At 44.4% G+C, this 26,117-nt stretch overlaps 1 protein-coding gene across 4 annotated transcripts in view; it reads right to left on the reverse strand.

The window, feature by feature from the left end:
- Positions 1-26,117, reverse strand: part of CRIM1 (cysteine rich transmembrane BMP regulator 1 (chordin-like)) — a 161,881-nt gene that overhangs the window by 22,841 nt on the left and 112,923 nt on the right. For all 4 annotated transcript variants that reach the window (XM_004686299.2, XM_012727506.1, XM_012727508.1 and 1 more), the window contains 5 exons: positions 12,495-12,623; positions 7,225-7,381; positions 5,183-5,304; positions 4,039-4,248; positions 332-547 (listed from right to left, as the gene is read on the reverse strand). In XM_004686299.2, coding sequence (XP_004686356.1) covers positions 332-547; positions 4,039-4,248; positions 5,183-5,304; positions 7,225-7,381; positions 12,495-12,623 — 834 coding nt within the window. The remainder of the gene's footprint in view (positions 1-331; positions 548-4,038; positions 4,249-5,182; positions 5,305-7,224; positions 7,382-12,494; positions 12,624-26,117) is intronic.

Consider the following 26,117-nt stretch of genomic DNA (forward strand, 5'->3'; position numbering starts at 1 on the left):
TTTCACAAAATGATCTGGGATAATTTGGTGCAGGAAGACTAACTTTATCTGAGTCTTGAATCTGAGATGTAGCTTAAGAAAAACACTCAGCAGAACAAAACAAACTCTTTTTCCCTCTCCAGTCACTTCGGGCACACAGCCTACCGGCCGCATAAATATGTGCTCAGCAGAAGGGAACGAAATCTGGACACAGCGGCCAGGTGTTCCAGCCTGGGCTCCTGGGCCCGCCGGGCACTCCCCCGGGCTCAGCCTGGCACACGGTGCTATAGCGCCGTGCCCGAGGGGGGGACAGCCTCCCCGCCAAACACACCCAACGCCCCACACTGGTTACCTGGACACTGTGGGCAGCAGGAGTCCTGGGTACGCAGGGGGCTCTGGCAGAGCAGCGGCGGGCACACCTCTGTCTCACACAGCACCCGCCCACTGTGGCAGGTGCACTGAGTGCAGGAGTCCATGTTCCATGTTTCTCCCTCCACAAAGTATTCTCCTCCAGGGGCGTGGCAAATGGACGGAGTGCTGAGCTCTGGCTTCTGCACCACAAAGTCATCTGGGGGGGACACACAGAATGCAAGCACAAGTTATTCACCTGCAGTCTCACCAGTACCTGAGGGGTCTGGTGCTGTGTGCCTTGAGGGGCAGAGAAATGAGCTGGCTATAGAGCAGCCACTCTAATCAAGAGGGAGGAGGAGGAACCATCCACAGGCAGAAACCTAAGGCGAAGAGCGAGCTGAAGGGCGTGACATGCCAGTGGTTCCCGGTGTCACCAGTGACGAGGAAGTTCAGTGAGACCAGAGTGGGAGAGGGCCCCTTCCACAGGGAAAAGGCCAAAGGCCTCTTAGGGATGTCTGCACACGTGTAGCATCCGATGTCTAGAATAAGAGCTCTTCCATTCACTGAGGGTGGGCATGGGCCCAATTTCCACGCTTAGTGCTCAGTGTGTTACTTCATTTATTCCTTCCATCGCTCTGTAAGGAAGGCACGGTCAGCCTGTTTCACGAAGAAGGGAGTCAGGCTAGAGGCTCAAGGGCAGACAAGGAATTTGAAGCCTCGTCTATGTCAGTCTGGATCATGGGGAAGGCCTCCAAATTAAACTGACCTTCCCAACGGCCTCAAACCCAGCCATCCCATCATCTCAGGGACCCCAGTGCTTTCATGCTCAGAAGTAGCTCCTGTGCTGAGTCGGCCACACCCACTGGGCTGGCACCAGCACGGACAGGTGCAAACTCCTTTCCTGCCACTACATCTTGGTTTGGCATAGCATCGTCGAGAGGGGGAAATGCACAAGAGGATGATGGAAGCTACGACTCTCTTCTCCTAGAGGAGACCTGACAGGGCCTCCCGGTGAGAAGAGAACATCAGAGGAGTGCTGCAGTGTCCAGAGAGGTTCTGGCTGCTGCCCTGAAGTGGTATCGGGGAAATGGAAGTGTGACGACATCAACCATATCTGTGTACTCCAAAGACAGAAAGCATTTCATTAGATGCTGGCCATGCTGAGCCCTACGGAGCCCTGCCAAGAGCAGTCTGGAGACCGCACATCCAGCTCGCAGCAAGGGACGGGGGAGGCAAGACCCCGGAGGAACTACCCAGTCTGGGCAGAGACACTCGGGGCTGCAGCAGCACCCAGCGGTGACTCTCATGGCCGTTGGCACGAGCGTCACCAACACTGCTTACAGTGAGGAGCTACTTTCATGCAGCTTTATCTCAAGGGCCGGTAAAGACTGCAACTGTGGCCAGCCAGAGAGAGCTCTGTGGCTCACAGAGTGATGACGTGAGCCAAAGCTCGTGTTCATTAGCAACTGGCCCAACTTTCCAGTTCACAGGACGTAGAGGGAAGAAGAGCCTGAGAATGAAACAGCTGGGTGGGTTGATAACAACAGGTTTCTTCTGGTTTACAGAAAAGGAAATCACCATTTTGAACAAGAGCATCAATAAATGAATGTTGGAGTGGGTTCCCCTGAGAGAGGACTGAGAACTACTGCTCTTGTAAATGCAGGGACGTGGTCGGAAGCAAAAGGAGGCACACTCGCCGTTGTCTGCCTTACTGATCCCTCTGTGTGCTATGTGCAAACCAGAGTAGCCAGGGATGGGAGAGGACAACAGAAAGGCGGAGATGGAGAGAAAGACAAATGTCAGAACCCAAGTCACGGTGCATCTTCTCTCAGAAGCTTTTACATGCTGCTCCTGGTTCTCCCAGAAAAACAGAACAAGACGAAAAACAGCTGATCCTGAAATGGAATGGGGTAGACACATTCTTTATAGTGGGAATCCATCAGTACAGCAATTCTGGGGTTGCTAGTCAGTAGAATTTAGTAATCCACAAAAGATTTGGAAAAAATATACCGATATTGGCCCTCCCTGGTGGCGCAACGGGTTAAAGCACAGCACTGAGAATCGAAAGCCACTTCTGCATGAGTTCGATTCCCGCCTGCCCCGGAGGTGACCACATGGCGTGGCAGACCTCTTTTGACCCACCCGCTGCTCCCCTCAGCAGTGTACTTCGTCGATCTGCCTGTTCTGTTCCCCACTCTGTCTCTGGTGAAGCCTCTCACCGCCCCTAAGCCTCTGGCCTGTACCCCAGTTCTGTCTTTACAAATAATTAAATCTTAAAAAAAAAAAATATACCGATATTTCCAGATGTGTCAACGCGTGTGTGTTTGTGCATTTTATCTGGGTATTCACCCTAAGAAATACACCAATTTCTGCGTTTGTGAAACAACTCTATCTCCACACTAAACTGGCCCACCACCCCACAGGTCTTAAGTCAGACACTGTTCTCGAGCACATCCGTGCACTGGCGGCAGCTGACAGAGGCCTCCTCACGGAGAATGGGGTTAGCCAAGACCCAGGGGCAGTGCACACGCTCACACCCAGCCAGCCCTGTCGTGAGAGCAGGGGACAAGGGGGACCAACGATTATTTCTGCCCTGTTTCTCCTTCATCTTGGCTGCAGTTATTTAAATGTAGCAGACAAAGTGAAAAAGAAAGTTTCCACACAGAGCAACCTGCCTGAACTCTGAAACAACCCAAAACACTCTACTGGGTTTTCTACAGGGACCTGGGACCTGGGTCACCTGTCATTTTGCTGCCTTAGTCTCTGAGGTGTGCAGAATGTCAGAGCTGAGAGGGCCTGCAGGCAGTTGTCTCCCCACACATCGTCCCCAAGGCAGGGGACGATGGTGAGGGAGCCTGACCACCTCCCCTCCCTGGCCAGCGCTGGGCACAGGGAGACACAGGACCAGGACTGCCCAGGGGAGAAGTAATGACACCTCCAAATCTGACAGTACCTTCAGGCTTAAGTAAACCTATTGCCAGAACCAGGCATCTTCACGCCTCTAAGAAAGTCCCCGGTTGACACAGTATTTTACTTTGGGTGAGAGCTAACCTTTGGTGTTGCCAAACAGAACTGCACGTGAGCATACTTCCCCCAGCACAACACGGCCTGTGCACAGGAAGAAACACAACTATGCTGTGGTCTCTGGATGAGAGGCAGCGAGTTGTATGGCAGCACTCACTGCTATTGACAACCACGCTGTGAACCCCCACGAGCCATAAATTTGTTCTACTTTTTTTCATTTTTAATGTTCTAGATATGTAGTTACTCCAAATTTCACCACTTAGCAGAAGTTCCAGTCATTCATTTAAAAAAGGTCAATAACCACAGACTTTGATAATCTCTCTCAAATATTAATTTACAAACAATAAGCTTTTACAGAGCACCCAGGACCAACCCCTCCAGGTAAGCAAGACCCAGCACCTAAAGATAGAGAACTGAAATTTAGGCGTAGCAGCCCACAGCCCTTCACGAAGTGTACTTCAGAGACTGACAGAATGCAGTAGACCACGCAAAAACGTAACGTAGAGCTTTAGAATTTTCTCTGGTCTCTGGCTAATCACTGGGTAGCGCCCGGCTGACTCTGCGGCTGCCCCCAAAGACTACAGAGGATCCCACGAGACCTGGAGCTGTGCCCTGTGCCCCCCCCTCCGGGCCTGTCCCCCTAATCCCGTTAGCTCAGGAGCGCACCACGGCAGCTGCCCTTACCTGGACACGATGGGCAGCACTGCCCTGCAGGGATGGTGGGGTTGCCACAGGCAGGCACCGGGCAGGTGATCAGAGCACACATTTCCCGTCCATTGTGACAGTAGCACTCCCGGCACCCGTCATGCCAACTCTCCGCGTTCTGGTGGTGACGGCCGTCCTCGGACAGACACAGGCCTGACGGGACAGGCGGCCCGGCGGAAGCAGCGGCCTCTGGAGAGACAGAAGGCAGCCTGGTGAGGAAGCAGCTGCGGCACCGAACAGGCACAGGAAAGACGCCGGAAAAAACTTCTCAATTTTGAAGAGAAAGAACAGAAAACCTGCAAGTAGGTTTCCCACCTATTATGGTGATTGTAGCTGCTTTTTACTTCCTTCATTCCACTTTTCACACTTTATACAATAAACAGACATTGACTTTGTAACAAGTGCTACCCCTGTGATTGACACGTACGGAACAATGACCTTGAAACTCACCCAGCGGGGCAATATTAGGCCCCTTACAACAAATACATCTTTATCTAGAACATCTGAAGCAGTGACAAGATTCTTATTTTCTGAGCGCTTAGAACATTACTGAAGCCGTAACTATCCAGACTGGGAAAGCGCAGAATAAACTCCAGGGATCTTTCACTGGTGAGCTGTGTCCTGCTGTCACTCAGCGCCCTGGCGGCCAGGGTGGGCGTGCGGTGGGGCAGCGCCCTGGCAGCGGGGGCGCCAGAGCCTTCACTCCGCACAGCGACTGGCTGGAACTTACTCAGGTTTAAGCTCCCACGGACAGCGGGTTGACTCAGACCACCTGAGCGGGTTTGTGTAGCCACACCCACCTTCAGGGCTTTGTGAAGGGATCTTGTGTTGCTGCTCTCTGCCCACCAGTGGACAGAGGGCGGCTCTGTGGTGGTGAAGACAAAGCTGCTTTAGACTGAAGTTCCTGAGACAAGTAAAAACGAAGAGCTCAGAAATGACTTATGTGGTTCATGTGCTTGCCCATTACAGGCTTTCCATTCCGCTCTAGGCTTCAGCCCACTGACATGAAAGGAAGACGAATGCGCCTACAGAGAGTGACATGCGTGAGAGTGGACATGATGTCCTCCTGTCCTGTTCTGTGCCCCGGTGTCCTCTGGGGGAGGGGCCGAGCGCCCACACTCACCTCTGCACTTGCACATCAGGCAACCATGGCTGTCCTCCTGGAAACCCATGGGGCAGATTTTACTGCACGGGAGCTCTGGACACTTCTTACAGCGACAGACATCACAGCCATGCTTATTCTTCCTGGGTAATTAAAGTTTTGTCAGAGGTCAGAAAATCTAAAGTCTCAAATGATGCCCAAGTACTCAGACATGGGGTCACTGAAAGTGATGATGCCGTTAAACGCAAGGACTTGACTTCTGCTCTGAGAACTTCTGGAGTGACATGTAACTGGCGCCCTGCGGCCCTGACCACCCCACCCAGATCAAGGCTTACAAGCCCAGACCCTTGTGGCAGTTAGTGTGGGGCCGGCAGCCAGGGGCAAAGTCCTATGTTAAAGCCCCAGGCTTCCTTGCCCAGCAGCCACATTCTTTCAGAAATTTCAGACACTAATAACAATTTTAATGAGATTTCTATTGAAAATTAATAGATGATAAAGAGAGAACCTAAGGGCCCGAGAAAGGTCATGCTAAAGGGAATGGCTAGGCGGCCTTCTTTTTTCCCTTAGTAAATAAGATTGCTAGTTTTTGTGCCTACCAGAAAGGTGATATGAAATAATGAAACAAACACACAATAAAAATGTTGGTGTGGTGAGTGGGCAGCTCCCGGACCGTATCTCTCCAGAAGGAGCGCCGAGCCACCCGCCCCGCACAGGAGCACCTCCCCAGGCTTCTCCCTGGCGGGCTCCACGGCCTCTCCCAGCCATGCCTCCGTCCCACCCTCTGGGGGCTCGTCTGCACCTCCACAGTTAGGAACGCACTCAGCAGGTACACTGGGCACCGGTGGCTGCTTTCAGCCTGATGTTTCCGTATGGTGTCTGGCCAAGGTTTCTCCTTTAGACTGTCATCGAAACACATGTCCTAATGGAGGCTATGCTCATTTGTCTATAGCAGTCAACCTGGATTTCCTTGTAAGTGCTTGCCAACAGGAATACAAAGTGAAACCTTTAATCCTCTCAGAGGTTCTTCTCCAAGATAAAGGTGAGACTTGAATGCACATCTGATTCTCAACAGGCATAACACCCAGTAGTGTGTGTGGTATAGTAGCGGTATATACACAACAGATATATAGCACAGTTGTAACTATTATGGCAGTCATACTTTTTATAAGTTAGTGGTTAACTATACTTTTATTGCATATGTTTTAAAAACAATGCTACTGCTTAGTTCACTTGGGGTATATTTTTTTTGTAACTGGTTTTCTAATCACAATTAATTATAATTAAGATGTTCCTTCCCTAATAAACCAGAATACCCAAGAGGAAGATAAAATGATGAGTTTTAGATGGGTAAGAGCCAATGGGCCCCTTATAATTATGAGCTCCAGATAAATATATCAAGTTGGAAAGGTAGAAAGGCCAAAATGGAAGGGAGCCAAGGAAGGACTGGTAATGCATGTTCTTAAGGAACCAACTCAATGAAAGGAGTAGAAACAGATGCTGACTGATACACACACTAAAGAAACAAACATCAAGTGTCTATTTTTTCCCTCTCCCTAGACTAATCGAGGTTTGACTCAACCAGGAATATTTGAAAATGCAAATCCTAGCCTTTGTCTTCAAGGAAATACTCTACTGCTACATTAAGACGAGGACTATGAACTGCAGACTGGCACAGGTGAGACGGAGGTGCAGGGAGGATGCGCTGGGCCTGCACTGAGTGGCGAACTGCTGCGCTCGAGCATGGACTAAGTGGTGCCCCAAATCACTTCTGGAACAATGGTATAAAGTGGTAGCACTTATGACCCCGGGACCTCATGGCAAGTCCATGCCCTGGCAGCAGGCAAAGCCATGGTCTGGGAGGAGACTGCACGAAGGGGCCCTGAAGGCAGTGACCTAATAAGGTGCTGGCCCTTCTTCACCAAACAAGACAAGTGCACATGGTCTGGCTCAGCACACCGTTGGATTGTTCACACACATGCACAGCAGCTAACAAATATAGGAATAGGCACTGCAGTAAGCTCCAGAAAATGAAGAGCAGGTCCTCTGGATGAAGCAATACGTACAGGAATCCAAACGGACAGTGCTTGTCACACATTATGGGTCTGCACTTCTTGGGCCGCGGGCGGCACTGGCAGAGCTCACAGCCGTGGGCATCAGTCAGGAACCCCAGGGGGCAGTCCAAGGCACAGCCCCGCTTGAGGCTGGCGCACAGCTCCTCTCCTGTGAAGACACAACAGCAGGCTTCTTGTCGAGAGGAACAGCACAGTGGTGCGTAAATGCTGCCCTACACGCCCGTCTTCAGTGGCTGAGAACTTTTCAGCTCTACCACTGCATCATTGAGAGCAAAAATGAGACCATGCCAGTTTAGGTTCTCATAGCAAAACCTGTATTTTGGTGCTAATATAATAAAATTTAGTTCAACTCTGAAATCACATTTCTGAAATGCACCCCAACCTGGCACTGAGGGGCAGGCTGAGAACTGTTATTTAAGGTGTGGATGAAATGGAGAGTAGTTTTTCATGAAATCTGTTCTTCCTCAGCACCTCAAACTGACATAAGCTATGCAACTTCTATCGACACCTCGATAGTTGGGGCTGGTCCCCAACATCAAACTTCTAATTACTATTTAAAGTGTGAAAACTGAACACTTACACCCCAAATTTCTTTATATATTTTGCTTTTGCATGACCAGGATAATGGATTGTCTTAGACATTTATGCATTGTTTACCCTTATGAGATTTAATGTTGTAATACTAATATTAAATGTAATACTGATATGAATATGTAACATGGTATTTCTTACCACAGCCTTAAAAAAGGCATGTCTTATAACTTAGTAGAAAGTGAAATGTTCAGTATTTCCATTTAGATATTTTTCCCTACTGCTGACAAATATCCAATATTTGGATATATCTAGTTAACTGACCAAAAAATGTTAACAAAATGCTTAACTATCCACTATTTGGCATGTTCAAATTATCCAAATTGTAGAATCTGGAGGGATGTTTCACTGTCCTCTGTTAATCAGGAGGAATAAAAACAAGCTGCTAGTTTCTAAAATGATTTTTAAAGGGTATAATGTAGAACATGTGTGATGATATAACCAAAGCAAGTTGAAACTTATCTGGATTAAATGTAAAATTTGAAAAAGTCTTTTTGACAGCAAAATATGGTCATTTTTGATGATTGGATTCATAAGAAAGGAGGCAGAGAATATTTTTGTTAGAATTATAAATGATTATTAGTAAGTACTTGGTCATCCTTTAAGCATAAATATTGCAAATAATCCATGGTAGGGAAAACAGAAAACATTCATCCCCTTCAAATGTAAATCTTAGGATCTGAAATTAACCCTTAATTAAAAGTAATAGGTCAAATGGATTCACATTTTATATATTTGAGGAGAGAATCATCTGTGAATTGAAGCTTGTAACACTTGAATACTTAATTTTTTATCTTAAAAATGATTTAAAGTTACTTTTCCAGTTTGTCATTATCAGGAAACCTTCATCACACATAGTTTGTATGGGTGTTGCTCCTACTGTGGGTGACTGGTTGCTAATTTGGATCATTAAAAGCACAATTGTAGGCCCTCCCTGGTGGCGCAGCGGGTTAAAGCACAGCACTGAGAAGCTGAAGCCACTTCAGCATGAGTTCGATTCCCGCCTGCCCCCAAGGTGACCACATGGCGTGGCAGACCTCTCCTGGCCCACCCACTGCTCCCCTCAGCAGTGTACTTCGTCGATCTGCCTGTTCTGCTTCCCGCTCTGTCTCTGGTGAAGCCTCTCGCCGCCCCTGAGCCTCTGGCCTGTACCCCAGTTCTGTATGCACAAATAAATAAATCTTTAAAAAAAGAAAGCACAATTGTAAAAGGCTCACTTAAAACTTTTTTTTTTTTTAAGATTTATTTATTTTTATTTATTCATACAGAACTGGGGTACAGGCCAGAGATGCAGATGGTGAGAGGCGTCACCAGAGACAGAGCGGGGAACAGAACAGGCAGATCGACGAAGTACACTGCTGAGGGGAGCAGCAGGGGGGGCCAGGAGAGGTCTGCCACGCCACATGGTCACCTCCGGGGCAGGCGGGAATCGAACTCATGCGGAAGCGGCTTTAGATTCTCAGTGCTGTGCTTTAACCCGCTGCGCCACCAGGGAGGGCCCACTTAAAACTTTTTAATTGTATGACTTGAAATGTCATCATTCCTCCTCTTTTCCCACTAGTCAGGGAATGAGAAAGGAGAGAAAACTTCCAATGCTACGTTTCTTTTCCTGATGGTGAGGACTAAGTTCTAAGTCCATTTTCCCTATCACGTTATGGCACCAGGTAGACTGCAAGTGGAGAAACAGATGAACCAGTGACACTTCAATAACCTCCTCAATTCAGCATCCCCTTGAGGATAAATTCCCTGAAACTGTGGAACCTGAGCACCTGTGTGCACCTGTGTGCCTTTCCCACAGACTTTGATCTAGAATGGTTCTTATCCTGAAAGATCTGCTCAATTATCATTCATATGCAAAGAATTTGATAAAAAATAAATCCTCTATTCCAAGTCATACAGTGCTGGACACCAACATTACCTCCATAAAAAAAAAAAAATTAAACTAAATCTGTCTTTAACTACCTTTGGTTTCATAGAGAGAAATTCAGACAAAGGCTTCTATATTTAAACACAAACACAGGCCACTCCAGACAGGAGACTGACAGCCCTAGGGCAGGGTGTGCCAATGGCCCACTGAACAGGGCCTCTCTGCACAGGCTGTGGTCCAGGCCTCAAGGACAGGACTCTGTTTTCTTTTTTTAAAGACTTATTTATTTATGCATACAGAACTGGGGTACAGGCCAGAGGTGCAGGGGCAGTGAGAAGAATCACCAGAGACAGAGTGGGGAGCAGAACAGGCCAACTGACGGAGTACATTGCTGAGGGGAGCGGCAGGCGAGGCAGGAGAGGTCTGCCGCACCATGTGGGTCAGTTCCCTGGCTGGGGATCAAACTCATGCTTGGGAGGCTGCGGCCAGCTTTGCAGTGCTGCACTTTAACCCGCTGTGCCACCAGGGAGGGCCCCAGGACTCTATTTTATTCTTTATGCAACCCAGGGGCTATTATGGTATTCAGCATGGAATATCAGTTCAACAAATATTTACAAAATGACTCAATCAACATTCTTGCTATTTACTCCTTTGCTCTCACCAAGGATGTCACAGTAACAGAAAAATAATAGGATGAAAAACCTTAGTTTGCCAGTATGAAAAAGTTTCCAAAATGCACCCACAGCCACCTGCAACCACCTGCATCCAAACAGCCAGCAGTTTTTGTTTGACTTTACTCTCTTCTCAAAGTCTCTAAAGGTGCTGAACAATCAGGGTTGCTAACAGGAGGTTAAGAGCATAATGCTCTCTGATCAGGCTTCTAAGACAGACGCTGCCAAAGTCCAGCTGTCTTTCTTTAACTGCATTTCTAGGTATATGACGGTAGTGGGTGAAATGGCAGAGATTCACCCAGGTCAAGAATGGTGATGAAATGGACTCCTGCCACAATGGGGAGACCTCAAAAGGGCTTCCTGGACAAGGATGCACCCCTGATGCTGAGAGCCCTGCTTAACTACTCCGCAATGCATGTGCTGTGCACCCAGGATGGCCTTGGGTGATAGGCCAGCTGTTGTTTCCCAGCTCTGGTATGCGTGCATGCCTGAGTTCTTCTGCAGGACTGAAGCTTCCTCTTAACAGGATTTGTCTTTGTAACTTACCAAATGTGACAACAAGTGGTGGTAAATATATCATTAGTGCTGGGTACAGGAAATTTTCTTAGGTTTTACATTTTATTCACTTTTGTGGCATAAACAGCTAGTACAATACCTTGAACTAGGCATGTGGTCTATATTAGGTAAAGGAGAGAAGGAAGGAAAAGGACTAGGTAGCTTTGTAAAAAGGTAAATTTACAAATAATGAATGGTTAATAATTCATTGCTATGTAAAACAAAACTGACATGCAACACCAACAGTCTCCTGTATATATTTCTTTCTACACACTTAAAAATGGCAATGTAATGCATATGGTCTGCATGGACTTACAGAGCCAGAGTGCAGACTAACCAAAGGCAGGCAGAGCAGGCTGTTTCTAACAGGCTCAAACGGCAAACGGCCAGTGGTGTGTTTTCACTTTCTCCAGTGACAACCGAGGGACAGTGTTTTCCTGGCCTTAGCTATGAAGGGCTCAATGTGAAGTCACAAGTCCTAAATAAGTGTGACCGTGCGGTGAAGAGTTCACGACAGCAAAGCCCAGGCGAAGGTGAAGGACAGCATGATCAAGCACAATGACATCTATATCTTTCTACTTTATAAACAGCTCAGAAAAAAGCAGGTGCACGCCCATGCCCAGAAAGGATGCAGAGTTCAAGAGGGACGGGGCTTAAAATATAAACTCATGACACAATCTCCAGTTATCTTGGTATCAAATAACAAAGTGGGCATGTGAACCAACAAGTGAGACTGCCCAGGTGGCTCCTGAGTGAGCTCCCGCAGGGTGTATGGCAGAGAAGGGCCTACTCCAGAGAAACAAGTCCAGGAGGCAGATGGGTCTCAGTGGGTAAAGGCTGCCAGGAAATGCAAGACGGTAACGGCCACAAAGCTTTACTCATTCCGCATTGACACCAACTCTATCACAGACATCACTTACCTGGAAGTTCATAACTGAAAAAAACTACGTGACTCCTCTTTTGTATCTGCCTTTTTCATCAAATCATTCTTACAAAAGAAAGCACTGAACAACATAATACAGACTATGTTTAACAGAAAAAAAAATCAGAAAGTGCACATCTATTTACAGTAAGTAATTCCAAGTCTGAGTCCATGGTAAGTCTCCACAGACACTTGCAGAGAATCTGCTTATTAAACACACACTGTGTTTGTGCTTGGGAGACGTCAGAGAGAATGGAGCGACATTTCAGAAAACTAAAAGCAGCTTAATGTCCATTCAGAAGGGACAGAGGACTCTAAAACTATACAAACTAAGCTAGACATTCACAGATGAAAATTATGCAGAAAGAATACTGAACAGAAGCTTCATGACATTTAGAAAAGAGAGCAATGGCCATCAGGAGCAAGCACAGTTTCAGGAAGAACAGTACGGACTCACTTCATCTGAATTTAAAACAGGGTTTCCCCGCAACGGAATGCTGCCAATATAATGTGTCTGACTCTGACGTCAGTCACAGGCTCAGTTGTGGGCTCCCTTCTGCAGCTGGAAATAAGTGTTAGCAGAGCAACGCTACAGAGGGTGCGTGGATTACTGTCTACTGTGGGTCTGTGCATAGGCCCAATGCAGTATACTCACTGTTTTTGCACTGACAGGTTCGACAACCATTGTGATCCAGTCTGAAACCGTAAATGCAGTCCTTCTCTGTCAGGGTGCAGTTTGACAACTGCCCACATGCAGGTGGGTCAATTGTGATGTAGGATGGTTCTAATAATAAGAAAAATAAAAACAGTAAGACACATGATTACCTCTTAGATGTTATTTAATCTCTGAAATCCTACACTACCGAGCTACGAAAGGCTAATCAATAAATTTCATCAAATCCCCCAATTTTATACTTTCATAATGTCTTGAGCCCCTGAAGAAATATTGTTATTCAGATTTCTAAAAACCTGAATGCCATTTTTTTTAACCTATAAGCAACCGAGGCATCTTTGATAGTCTCACCTAATAAATTCTCTGATGTCCACCAATACACGAAACGGCCAAGGGAGATTAAAATGAGTTCCATTAATTACTAACTGCTCTTCTATTTCTTCCTGTTTTTGAGTTTATTTTGTAATAATCAGGGCACAGTTTTCAACTGTCAATTCTCTCCATTGCACAACGTTTCTGAAATCTGGAAGCATTCCTTTCTTCAAGTTAAAAACCCAGTGTGTTTGTGAGACAAGTCTAAAACCATCTGGATTTCCTTTACCTGCCTTTCCTTTGACCTTAGATGAGATAATGGTTATCTGTGACCAGGAGCTCATACCCCAGGCCCAGCAGCTCATGGTAGTGCAGAGCAAGACACTACTATTTTGGAAAGAAAGAGAGCAGAAACTATGGAAAGGGATCTCCAAGGCCAGAGGTGCTGCTTCCCCACAGCATGCTGATGATGACCACCTGCTCTGGGTAACAGCAGCAGCTTTGTGGTTATATGAAGTGTCTCTGTGTGTAGCATCCACAGAGTTCTTCACGCTTCACCACACTCAAGTGAGATGAGTGATCCCTGTTCCTATTTTACAGATAAAAGAAACCTAGGATATGGACTGGCCTAAGGTCACAGTTAGTAAATGCTGGACTCAAGGCTCAAACCCTGCCATTCTGGCTCCACAGTCACAGCCTCAGCTCTTACACAAGCCACTGGCTGTTGCAATGGTGCTGTTTTTTTGTCATGCATTGACAAGAGAGAGTTTGGATGTCAAATTGTGGGAAAACTGTTGTCAAAGGCAACAGGGACAAGGACATATTTATACATGCCAACAGGTTTTACAAACTTCAGAGTAAGTTGGTTCTCACACTATCTTTGTGAAGAGCTAAGTACATTTCACAAATGGAAAACATGAGGTGCAGAGAGGGTAACTGGCTTATCCAAGTATACATAGCAACCCAGGAGCAGGCTGGGAATAGAACAGAACGGAGGTTCCGACCTCCTGTCCGACACTCTGCACTATCCACATTGTCTTCTCAAGTTTCATCTCCTGTTACCATGGAAGACAGACCAAAGTAAGTATTTCAGCTACTACTTCTAAGAACAAGAGGTCTACATTTACACCCATCTGCTAGAAGGGGCCAGTGATCCAACTTGTCGCAGATAGCAGGCAACTGCAACTTATGTCAGAGAAGCTTTGATCAACATTCTCCAGGCAAATACAAACGGCACGGGCACATCACATCCTACATTCTTATGACAGTAGTTTGCAGGCTAGTCCCCATAAATTTTTATGTAAACTTTCCATTAAACAAAATCTTAATTTCCTTTAATGACTTAAGTCTCCTTTCTGACCGGTAACTGTAAATATGAAAAGTAAAGTTTAGGCAAGTGTAAAGACACTGTGAATTAAACAGTACTGCCTTCCTTCATTCTCTTAAAATTTAGGTGAACATTTTCAGTTTTTAAATATTGTCTTTTCTCTTATCACTACTGTTAACTAGCCACCCAAGAAAACAATTCTATTTCAGCCTTCAAATGCAAGATTGTTGATTTTTTTGTCAAAGGTATTTTAACCACCCAGAGAGGCAGAGATGGTCTCAAGGTAATGTAAACTACACTGTAGATTATCCTGTTGAGGAAAGGGTTAGTCCAATATTCTAGAGAGCTTCAGACCAGGAATCAGAGCCAGCTTCTGCACTCTCGGGCAAGTGCCCCCTGCACCAGGATGGCTATGGGTACAGAAAAGTCTTGAATGAATCTACACAGGCCGAAACCTTGTATTCTTGATGACATTTACGTTAATGAGAAACACCTACCCTCAAAAAATATACTATGGGAAAAAACCTATTTGGGAAGATTATACTGACACGGAAATCTCACAGTAACCATGAATTAGTAAGAAACTGTACTTTCAGCAATTTTTAGGGGCTTGTTAAGAGAACAAACAGTGCTATTTTGGGTAGGTATTGGGATAAATGTATAGGATTAGGACTGTGACCCCTGACTAGAAAGTAAAGGAAACTAAATTGTTTGTTGGGGGGATACAAATCAAGACACTGTCCTGAACTGCTGCAGGTCCACCCGTGGCCCCATCAGCCGTCTGCAGTCCCAGCCGCACGGCACACACTGAGCAGAGGGGAAACGCCCCTCACGCCTCCCCACGGCCAGGGCAGAGCGGCACCCTGCAGGAAGGGCTGCACTATGTGACCAGTGCTGCAATGACCCACCACAAACTCCTCAGCCCACCTGAGTCCTAGTGGGGGCCAGCAAAGCCTCAAACGCCGCGGCACAATACCAGAAGTAAAACACGGTTTTGCGTCTCTGAAATGACTATTTGCCAATTGACTTATGAGTTACATTAGATGGAAGAATCTGGGAATTACATACACTTAAAATTCTGCTCCCTCAATAGTTAATATGAAAAATCAAACGAGCAAACAAAAAGCCAAAACCAAAACCAAACAAACAAAAACCCCCAAAATCCCAATGGAGCTATTTATTCATGATAACTGTAAAATCTATCCTGGAACTATACGATTTCTCTTTATCAGATTAGGCTGAAAACAACACATATTGTGGTATATTAAATACAGACAGAAGTCCTAATCTTTTAAAAAGGTATTTTAACACCTGCCATCTTGTTTCATCACATAACAGTTTTCCTTGTCAAATACCACTATGACACATTTTAAGTCTTTTGAGAGTGATGATGCATGGGCTGGGGGCTTTCTGTTGCTGTCCCAGTCACAGCAGTAACTGATCTGTAATGCACAGTGAGGCAGGCAGGGAGTTGTTTCCTACCATTTTATCTGAAATCATACATTACACCCTAGGTCCCTGTCGTCATTCTCAATGCTTAGAGCCCAATTTCCTACTGTGAGGCTCTCAGCCACACTTTTGTCAGAACACTGTTACAACAGAAATATACAACTATGTATTACTTAGTAAAAGATCTGACATCAGGTATAGATCTAGGAATCAGTCTGATACACTAACATGCAATGTCAGACTGGTCCTATAACTAATGTTAGGACAATTTGTTGAGAAAGAATTGCTGTGAGACTACTGAAATTCAGCTGCTCATTCCAAATAATAAACTCCAAAGTGAGGTGTAGTTGACACTGTTCTGATTTCCTGCATTTAAGCTCAGCTAGAGTTCTGAATAACCACCAAGTGCTGGTTTACATTGTTTCTATTCATGGACAAAGTTCTTGGGAGGGAAAGGAGTGATTATTAAGAATCTAGAATCAAGGTTATCAGAGCATGACTCTTTCTAGTCTAGGTGAAGTTTGAGAAAGTGTTAGTGAAATACAGGAAATGTACACGCTGCTTTGTTACAGCATCCTGACCTTTGTGTAGTGGGAACTGCTACTCTCTCACACTTCTCTTCAGTTTCTGTAACATAGTGCTTTGAGTATAAAAACTATCCTGAGGGTCTGACCACCAGGTGATTCTTGTTTAAATCCTGCATTTCTGTGTTCTCACATTACATGGGGTAAAATATTGCAGTGCTATGCCGGCGAGTACAGGCCTTTCCAGGAGGAGGAGGGAGATATTGGGTGCTTTGGAGAGTCTGTGACTACCACCTCACACTTGGGGTCCTGCTAAGACTTTTGGAGACACTGATGCATCTCTGCATCTAAGGTCTGTTGCTCTGAGCAAGCAAAGTTGTCCCCCATTTAAACCGGTTGGACGCAGATGTGTTAATGGGCCTCCTTCAAAGCAAGAAATGGCCCTGAATCTCCTCATTGAGTAGAACGAGAAAATGCTCCTATAAAGGTGGGGTATGGGGGGGGGGGAAGTTATTGAAGCACTGTTTACAGGATTACCCTGAAATTCCATCTCATCTTGTATTGAATCAGCTGAGGAATCAAAGAAATACCTTAATGTCCTCCAAAGGAAGAAGGCTTGAAACAGCAGGAATTCATTGTCTTTGGCTACAACTATTTCTAAAGGGAACCCTGGAACAGCTTCTTTGTGGAGAAGAGTTCTAGAAATAGTTTCTGAGCCTAGAAGCAATAAAGAACAAAAATGGGTGTTTGTTATGTCTATATTCAGTTTGTTTCCTACCCTGCATCTGAACGGGAATCACTACTTTCCTCAACCTGTAGTTTTGTTGAGTGATTTTTAATGATTCTCCAAATACCTTTTACTACTGTCCAGAAATAACTCCTGATTGTGTCAGGAGTGCAGTCAGCCAATTCTTATCTCAAGTCTTAGAAAACAGATCTGGAAGGAAACCTATTACAACATGTAACAACAGAAAGATGTAATAGTTTTTTTACATTTACTTAAAATTTAAGAATGGATATTTCTTTTACATTCCATAAAATCCCAAAAGCCCTTGTTAGTAAGAACATTTCTAGGAAACATTAGTATTTGCCAAGATTTAGAAAGCCTCAGATACCAAGTTTCTAAGGGATACCACTGGTATTTTATAGTGATGCTTTAAATTTTACCTACTCGTAGGGGGATATTAAGGCACTGTGTTCACAATTTGTCAATTAAAATCATTCTAACTCCGAGATCACAGCACTAGAACATAACATGTTTGATTATTCAGAAGGTATAAACGTATTAAGCAATGTAAGCGTTTCACTTTCCTGCTTTCTGTTATTTTCTGAAACAACCTCCAAAGCAAACTAGGGAAGTATGAAGTTGAAACTCAAGTTCAACCTTTTGAAGTTATAATATCAGTCCTAGCATCATATTAAGTAAACATGCTTGGGACAACAACAGGACAAAAATAATCTATTTTGACCCCAATTATTTTAAAATGCATAGTAACTAGTTAATTTGCTTCTCAAATAATTTATATAATCACTGGTTTTTATATTTCAGGTAGATGCAGCTTAAATGAAAATGTTAATAGGTGCTTTAACTTGGTGTTCAATCTGCATTACTCCATTAAACTTCTGGTTTGAATTAATGCATACAAGGTTCTTCTCATTACCTTGATTACTACAAGCTGTTTATCTTGCAAATAATACTAATTATCTCCATTGAGAAATGTGTGAAGCACACTTTCTGATTAGCCACCCTAGGAAGGCTGACAGCCAGTTAGTAGCTCTTGAATATGGTGGGGTGATTCTGGAAAAGCTCGCTGTGGAAGGCGTACAGGGCCACCCCCGGGCCCATCTGCAGCCCTGCTGCGACCAGGAAGGTAATTAGCTCTGGCTCCAGGTCTCAACAGCATGGAGAACTGTGCTCCTGTGCACTGCAGGCCTGGAGTGTCTGACTGGAATCAGCAGCTGCCAGTACCCTTGACTCCTAGGAATCTGAATCCACTCCAGATGGAAAGACTTTCTGGAAAGACCTCACTATAGGCAAACTTCTAGAAGAAGCCTTTCAAGGTAGATCCAGACTTTTATTTCTTTTGAAAAAGTCAAAAAACAATTTAAGTAGAAGTAGTGAGATAAATGAAGCTATCTGTTTATTTCACTTATTACCCCTTCCTTTAGGGCTTCAACACCGCCTGCATATTTTATGTAGCTCTCCTCTATAAATTCATAAGTCTGGTTGCTTATTTGATGGAGAGAGGCAAAGATGAACAATTATGTTTTCTTCAGATCTAATTCAGCACTCTCTTCCTTAACATTTCTTTGGGTAATAGTGGTAGAGGGATGATTTGGTTAAGCCAAGTGATTAGCGAGTGGGAAACCATCAAAGGTTCATTCACGTTCCATGACTGTATCGGGCTTCCTTAGAGCCTACCAGCTAAGAGAAGCCTATGCAGCTCAGTTAGAGGAGAGACAAGGCTGGCCAGGACAGTACAGAAGGAGACAGCTTATCTCCTTACTGTCTTCATATGTCATTCTGTTACCACAGCTGCTTTTCAACTGTGACCACAGCTAGTCAGAAACCCCTTCCTGAAAAGAGTACAGTAAAGATGAAATTTTCCCAAATGTAGCCAGAAGGAAAATTCTAGTAACGTAGACAATTAAAAAAAAAAAAAACCACCCACACATACACACAACAAAGCTGAAGATACAAAAATTCCCTAATCTGGAAGTGGGAATTTCCATGGGCCATGAATGTGTATCTAAGAAAGTCTCATTAAGTCATGGAAAAATAGCTCCTACGGTTGAAGTTTCCAAATTCTTTCAGCCACTACACATTTAGTTATCCTTTTCCCCTTGTATATATTTCTCAAAACAACACTTCCATCCTTGTAATTTCTAAAGTACTTATCTCAGGGCAGTTTCTTTATTTTAAAATTAATGGTGTGAAAATGTTCTCAAGATCTGTATTATTTTATGGTCAGACAGAGAAGCAACCACATATTTACTTTAGACCTATTTATTAACTTTGTATGCTTTTTCCAAGGAATCTTGGCTGTTGGACGTATTTTCCTTCTCTTACCAGTCTCATATTTAATAGGAAAAGACAGCTGTATGATTATGAGATTATTATTAAGATCACAATGGATAAATTAAAACAATTTTTTAAAAATTATAGAACAGGGTATCTTTTTCCAGGAATTCAGCTTGCAAGAGCTCACAAAGTTATTGAATTCCAAGAACAATAGGTCTTTTATATTTGTCAGATTTTATTCTATTTATTTTAGTAATTTTCATAGAAAATATATCACGGTAGCCTTCAGCTGGAAATAGTTTATGTATAGGGGTATACAATACAGGTCTGTGTATGCACATCTTAGTAAACATATTTCAGGTAGGCAAAACTTGGTGGTGGTGGGGGGGTAAATCTCTGGTACCTGAACCTAGTCCTCTGAGTAATGACTGGATAAGAGAAGGAGGGTCCCTGCATTAGGAAGGATGGTTTATTTATTGTTTATAATCCCAGTAGCTAGTCTAGTTCTTGGCTCACAACAATGCTGAGAACAAAAGGGAAAACTGCCATCTGAGTATCTTAAAGTCAGGACACATTATTTGATGCAGAGGGGTCTCACTCACTGTCCCTAGCTGGCTAAATCTCTGATTTCCTAACTGGTGGGGATGGCGCAGGGAGGCCCTCAGTACCACCCCCAAATCCCCCTCGCACAACAGGAACTCAGTGCAAGCCAGTGCCCAGAGCCCAAGCCTGAGCCTTCCCATCGAGATGCTCTGCTCAGTGCTGACAGCCAGCTGCCTGAAAGGAGCTGAGCTATTATCATATCTTTGACTCGAGGGAATGGAAGCACATATAGAAGGCCTCCTTCAAAAGCCTATAGAAGGCCTCCTTCAAAATTCCTAACATTAAATCAAACACTCTGAATTTCAATGATCTGGAGGATTCACATCTAGACTACAGCAGTCAATGGTGCCAAATAGTGTTGTCAAAACAGTCCTGAAAACAGCAAGGCAACCCACTCAACTCAGTCACTGGACTGTGCTTAGCACCTTCACCTTAGTGACTGAGCAAAGACAGGCTAGACTCAGAGGGAGAAAAGGCAGGAGGAGGGGCCATAAGGCACATGAGCTGATGATGGTTCCCAGTGCCTGGCACACTGATGCGGCCTGAGTGGCCAATTTATTTTACTCAGTGGAGATGTGAGGGCCACTGGGCAGGGCCAGGTCTGGAGTCTGATGCGAATGAGACTGAGTGGACGGTGGCTGAGGACAGAGACCAGGAGAACAGCAATGGTCAAAGGGAAGCAGCCTTTCCCAGAGGTCAAACAAGACAAAATTCCAGGCAGGGACCCAGGAAAAGGACCCAGAGTCAAAGGTAAGGCCACAGAAGCCGCAACACCAGCAATGGTTCTTGGCTATGAGAATGGAGCCTGAGCACGGATGGCTTTGAATGTGAGCCAGGAAGATCAAGCAATTTCATAGTCACCATCTCACTTCCTTCCCTTTTGCCTCTTCACAGTGGAAATCTAAAGAGAATTAAGAACATGGATTCGGGAGGCAGGAGACTTGGCCTGAGTTCCTGTTCTCTCATTATCTTACTAAAATCTCTCTGGCCTACAAAATGAGAATACGCGTTAGTCCTACAGCACACTACTGTAAGGCTTAATCAGGATACAAAGAGGCCTTTGCTGTAAACTGTGGATTACATGCTAATGCTGCTCTAATTATTGTGGTAAGGACTATGTCCGCTCAGAGCTATCACTGGTTTGGGAGATGGCTACATAAATGTGCCCTTTTGTAGGTCTCAATGTTTGGCTAATGAATGTATGACAACTTACCCATCCCTGCTAAGTTAAGCATCATTTTCTGTGTCCACTGATAACGTAAGAATATCTAGGATGTGGGTGGGTCCATGGCTTTTCACATGTTCTGGTGAGCTCCGGAATGTGTTCATGACCCACCACTGGCACCTTTTCTAGAGTACTGAGCTGGGCTCTGCTTCAAACGACGATGATAAACCCAGCTTATCAGATGTGAAACTAAAATTCACCTAATGTGAAAACAGGTATCTTACAGACATACATCAGTAAGTAAAGATCTGGCGGAATTATTAATTGAACTCAAATCCACAACAAACACGTAAAACAGAATGCATCACCATCCCATCATTTCTGAATCATTTCAAAAAGGGCTAAGAATTCATTATTGCTTATCTTGTAACAGATTTAGATCAAACTGATGGAACGAGCCCTGGACAAGATCTGACACCAATGAATCCCCTGGCAACAGATTTCCCAATTTGCTTGATGGACACAGTGAACGTTTAGGAGTCTCAAACCGAGAGGCTGACCTGTGAGCATGAGCCAGCTCCCTGCCATCACCAGGTAGACACATTCATTCCTTCAGTCTGTCTGTTACTACACAGCACAGAAAATATTTCTAAAAAGTCTTTTAAAACAACTCACCAGGTAACTTGCAATCTATAATGTTTGCCCTCATGTAATAAAGTGAAATCTTTTCATGCTAATAAGGTCACCACAAGACTTTGTAACAGTTTAAACACAATTATATTAACATAAATATTAATATTTCTATTAAATAGGGATCGCATTGCAATCACCATCTGTTCACAAAAATATTGGAGTACATAATAAATGACCATGCAAATATGTGCTGCTAGCCCTTAGAAATCACAACCAACCACTACGTGGTGAGTAGATTGGTTCCTTTTTTTAAAAAATAAACACATCAGGAGTTACAAATATGCACTGTTGCTGAAAGCACTCACTACTGTGTGCTAAATGTTCAAGTTAAAATTCTATTTGAAATTTCATAGCTGCTTTCAGAACAAATTACTGTGTCACCGAAGACAAAGTACCTTATTTTACTGTCACATTCTGCGTCCTCTGAACAGTTCTCTCTAGCTACATCACTCAACCTTTTTCACGAGACTTAGACATGAATGCCTTTAACTATTTCCTAGTCAGATAACCCCTGAAAGTCAGCGGCTGACCAAGCTAAGGCTGTCTAACAGTCGTGCTGCCAGCTTCTGCCACTTCAACAGAGAAACACGAGACTATTCTGGGTGGTGGTGGTTCTGCAGTTACCATACAGTTTTCTCACAGAACTATTTTGAAAGCAAAAACAAGGCACTTGGAAATGTAAGCCTTTGTGTATTTAAAAATAATTTCATCACTTCGTAGTTGAGCCCTGAGTTGGTGGGAATAAACATTGATATGGAAAATACTGTCTGGTGCTTTAGAGACAGGTATTCGAAAGCCAGACTATTTCTCAGAATTGAGGCAGATAGCGTAAAGACGAAGACAAGGATTTCTTGGTTTAGTGTAGCCAAGATTATAGGTAAAGCAGAACATCTCTTTAAAGCCAGACAAATGCGATTAATAGTTAAATATGCTAAATTCTGTTAGGTTGACAAAAAGCTAAAAGGAAACAGATTCTGCTAGTTCTGGTCAATGGCTATAACATAAAGAAGACTCAATCTTTCTTTTTAAAGTCCATGAGTCTTTTCTGAAGGGCATGTCTTTTAATAACCTTCATTAACTTCTGTTTGGTTGCCTAAGTGTTGTCTTTTATCCAAAAAATAGTTTAACACTGGCTCAGTAGAGTGTTTATTTAAGCTTGTTGGAAAAACATTCCTATCATTTCAAGAATGACTAAATATTTTTCATTCACATAGTTAGCATTCCAGACTCTGTTTTCCTGCCTCTGTTGATTAGATGAAAATTAGCAGGCTCAAGTCTGAACTATTAGATTCAATTATTATCTTAGAAAAATTATGAGACTTCCAGCAATAGTGCCCTGTGAGGTATGGGAAGTGGGCAGCCAGGGAAGAAAGAGGAGCCCACCCTGGCAGGCTACTTAACGGGGGCGCTGTCTCGGCCAGGGCTGCTGAGAGCTGCCAAGTCACAGGCCGGGGTCGCTTGTTTCAGAGTCAGCTCTGAGTAAAACTGTTCTAATGTTATTATAAATATCTAAAGATATTTTAAATTACCAGGGAAAACAAAAATATCATGGAATTCATCTATGAAAGCTTCTGACTTTTGGGTTAAAGACCCAGGTTCACATAGAGTCATCTACTCTACATTTGTATCTGACATATGACCTTATTTGGACAAGCCAAAAACCAGGCTGTGCTATCTTTTAATTTCCATTTATGGAACTAATTTCCAGGACACTTAGAGTTAAAGGATGAAACAGCATGCCTAACAGTCTTTGAGATGTTACAAATATTTTATTATTTGTGGCCTGCTAATAATAGTCTAGTCTATGGCACTGATGCAATACCACCCATAAACTAAGTTTTGATCCCTGATACATCCCAGAATGTCAGTATCATGCAACCCCGTGGCATCTTTGACTTCACCACCTCTCAGGTCAGCCAAACTATGTTTGATTCCTTGCCACAGAAGCAGTAGCTTCATCATTTAAGATACTGTTCGGTGAGGAAGTATCATGGGCAGGGCTGGAAACATTTTTTTCTTGTTCCAAAGAATTTCCACCCAGATATGTGCCTGGTACAGACTTTTCTGGCTGTTCCGAAGAAACAAAATTTGAAGGGTGGTTTGATACAAATTGCCTCATCAGGATTTATGGGAAAGAATAGAGAGAGCCTATAAAATCAGAATTGAAAATGAGGAGGGGACGATACATTTGACGGCTCCGAGACCTCCAGTTCTTGTGAGCAATAAAACATGCAGTATATTGGAGGAACTGATTCTGAAGTGGCTTATGATGTTCACAGGGTCAAGAAATGCCCAACACTCTCTTTTCAATACTGCCTGAGATAGGGGGAGCCCCCAAGCAAGGATCCAAGAAAGCCAGGGGGCAGGAAGGAAGCTTGTAGATTACCTGGTTCAATCACATTCTGTTTGTAAATTCAAGAGTTCTAAAGAATCCATGCATGGGGAATCTCTTGTCCTCTCCTTCAAGAGCTGGTCAAATCCAAGTTAGAAGAAATAGACAGATGGACATGATGGATCCTCATATACCCATTACCCAGCTTTGAAAATGTACACAGAACTCTATCTGACTTCCCATCCGCGATGGGAAATGCATTTTTAGTTTCAGAGACATAAACAGTAAAAAAAAAAAAAAAAAAAGACACTATCCATTCACTCAGCCAGGAGCCTGGAACTGACTTATTGGGGATTCAAATCACAATACTGATCGTTATCTTTACATTTTACTGAGCTAGCGCCTACTGTTTGAAAAGCAGTGTCTTGGGGGTTGGCACTGTAATCCCCAAGATCACCAAAGCCACACCTCCCCTCACAGGAGACTCTGCACCGGTCCAGCTAAGAACAGGTACATGACCAGCTGGGTGGGGCACACCCCCAAGTCAGGATGAGGTGGCAGCCCCAAGTTCAGTTTCAAGACTTCTAGGTGACAAGGAAATTCTCAGTCTTGTATCAGATGTCACCACGAGCTAGCCTCGCACCTGTCCACATCTCTTGATTACTCTTCCCTGAGTCATCCTGGGCAAGGCACACATACACCTTGCGGCCAAAACTCCCCTCCCCAATCCCTATGTCACCTTTAATTATAAGACTGTGGAAAATGGCAACCTGCCCCACAGGATTCTGTGAAATTAAGGACCTATTTCGGGGTGTTTATATTTGAAGCTATTTGGAGAAAATCAGCAACTCATTCTCAGTATTCACTCTGTTTAAAAAGATGATTCTTACTTGTGAAGTCACTTAACTAGTAATGTCGAACTCCAAAAATGCCATGTGTTAAGTGTGACTGCAAGTACTGCTTTGGCGGGCTGGAGCAGGAGGAAAGCGGTGAAACTTCCTACTCTAGTCTTTCCGCTGCTTCCCAGGCTCAGTTGCTCACCTTCAGTCATTAAAAATGTCTGAGTAACAGGTAGCATGACAGGTGCTGCTAAAGGGTTTAAAAGGCCACCGTAACCCCTAGCTCCCAGGGGTGCAGCCACTTTCAGGCTCACAGCCAACAGGGGTGCAGTGCCTGGTTCTCAGCACCAGGCTCTGGGGACACAGTGCTGCCCCCTCTCAGCTCCGTGCCCTCGGGCAGGTCAACACCTCTGAATTTGGGGCGCTGTGGTTGCAAACTGGAAGGGCAGACCTGCATGAAAGGGAACTTGTGAGGCCAAATGAGTTGATGGCCTGAAAGCACCCAGAGCTGACTCATACCAATTGTGCAAGAAATCTCAGCCACTGTCACGAAGAGTTATATAAGAAAGATGCTGTGAATGGGGCTGGGTCCGAGAAAGACTCCACTCACCTCCGCCGTCCTTCCTTTTGCTAGCCTTTAAGGCGGGAAGGACAAGTGCTCTTCCATGCCTTTGCATTCTAGCTCTGTAGAACGGTCAGAGAATTAGAGCAACCAGATTGTGGAATTACAGGACATGTCATGAAAAGTCAGTGTAGCAAAGCCTAAGAACACCAGCAGGTTACATACTTACCAACCAGAATGGCTTATCTGTGTACCTGAACTGGGTGTTGACAGTATCAGGGTAGGACTTAATCATGAGAGTACTTAAGTACCGATTTAAAAAGCACTTAAGTACTTGTCAATCAAGGCAGCTGTCAAGTAACAACTGAGTGATCAGGGACCCCAGGCTCGCGTCCTGGGGAGTAACTGAGAACAGTGTGCTGGCACTCGGAAGCCGAGTGTCCTCAAACAGCATAACACGCGGTGATTTGTTGAGAAAGAACCTAAGCCATAATCACTGACTGGGGCTCCCGTTAATTTCAGGCTGAGTAGGTACCCTGGGATGCTACTAATGGTGGGGGCCAGCAAGTGTTACATTACTGTATGCAGAGGGGCTTAGTTGAGTGATAAACTACGTAAATACCAGTGTTTCTGGTTCTAAATAGTTCTGCAGATTGTCTAATACACACTCCAGACCTTGCTTTTTTTCTCAGTGCATAGAACGCTTTTGCTGTTCTGAGACTGAAGTTCCACATGCAGATGCAATGGGATACTGTTGAGAAATACACTTTCAAAGAG

Source organism: Condylura cristata, unplaced genomic scaffold (genome assembly GCF_000260355.1).
Source record: "Condylura cristata isolate star-nosed mole 26May11 unplaced genomic scaffold, ConCri1.0 scaffold00020, whole genome shotgun sequence".
NCBI lineage: Eukaryota > Metazoa > Chordata > Mammalia > Eulipotyphla > Talpidae > Condylura > Condylura cristata.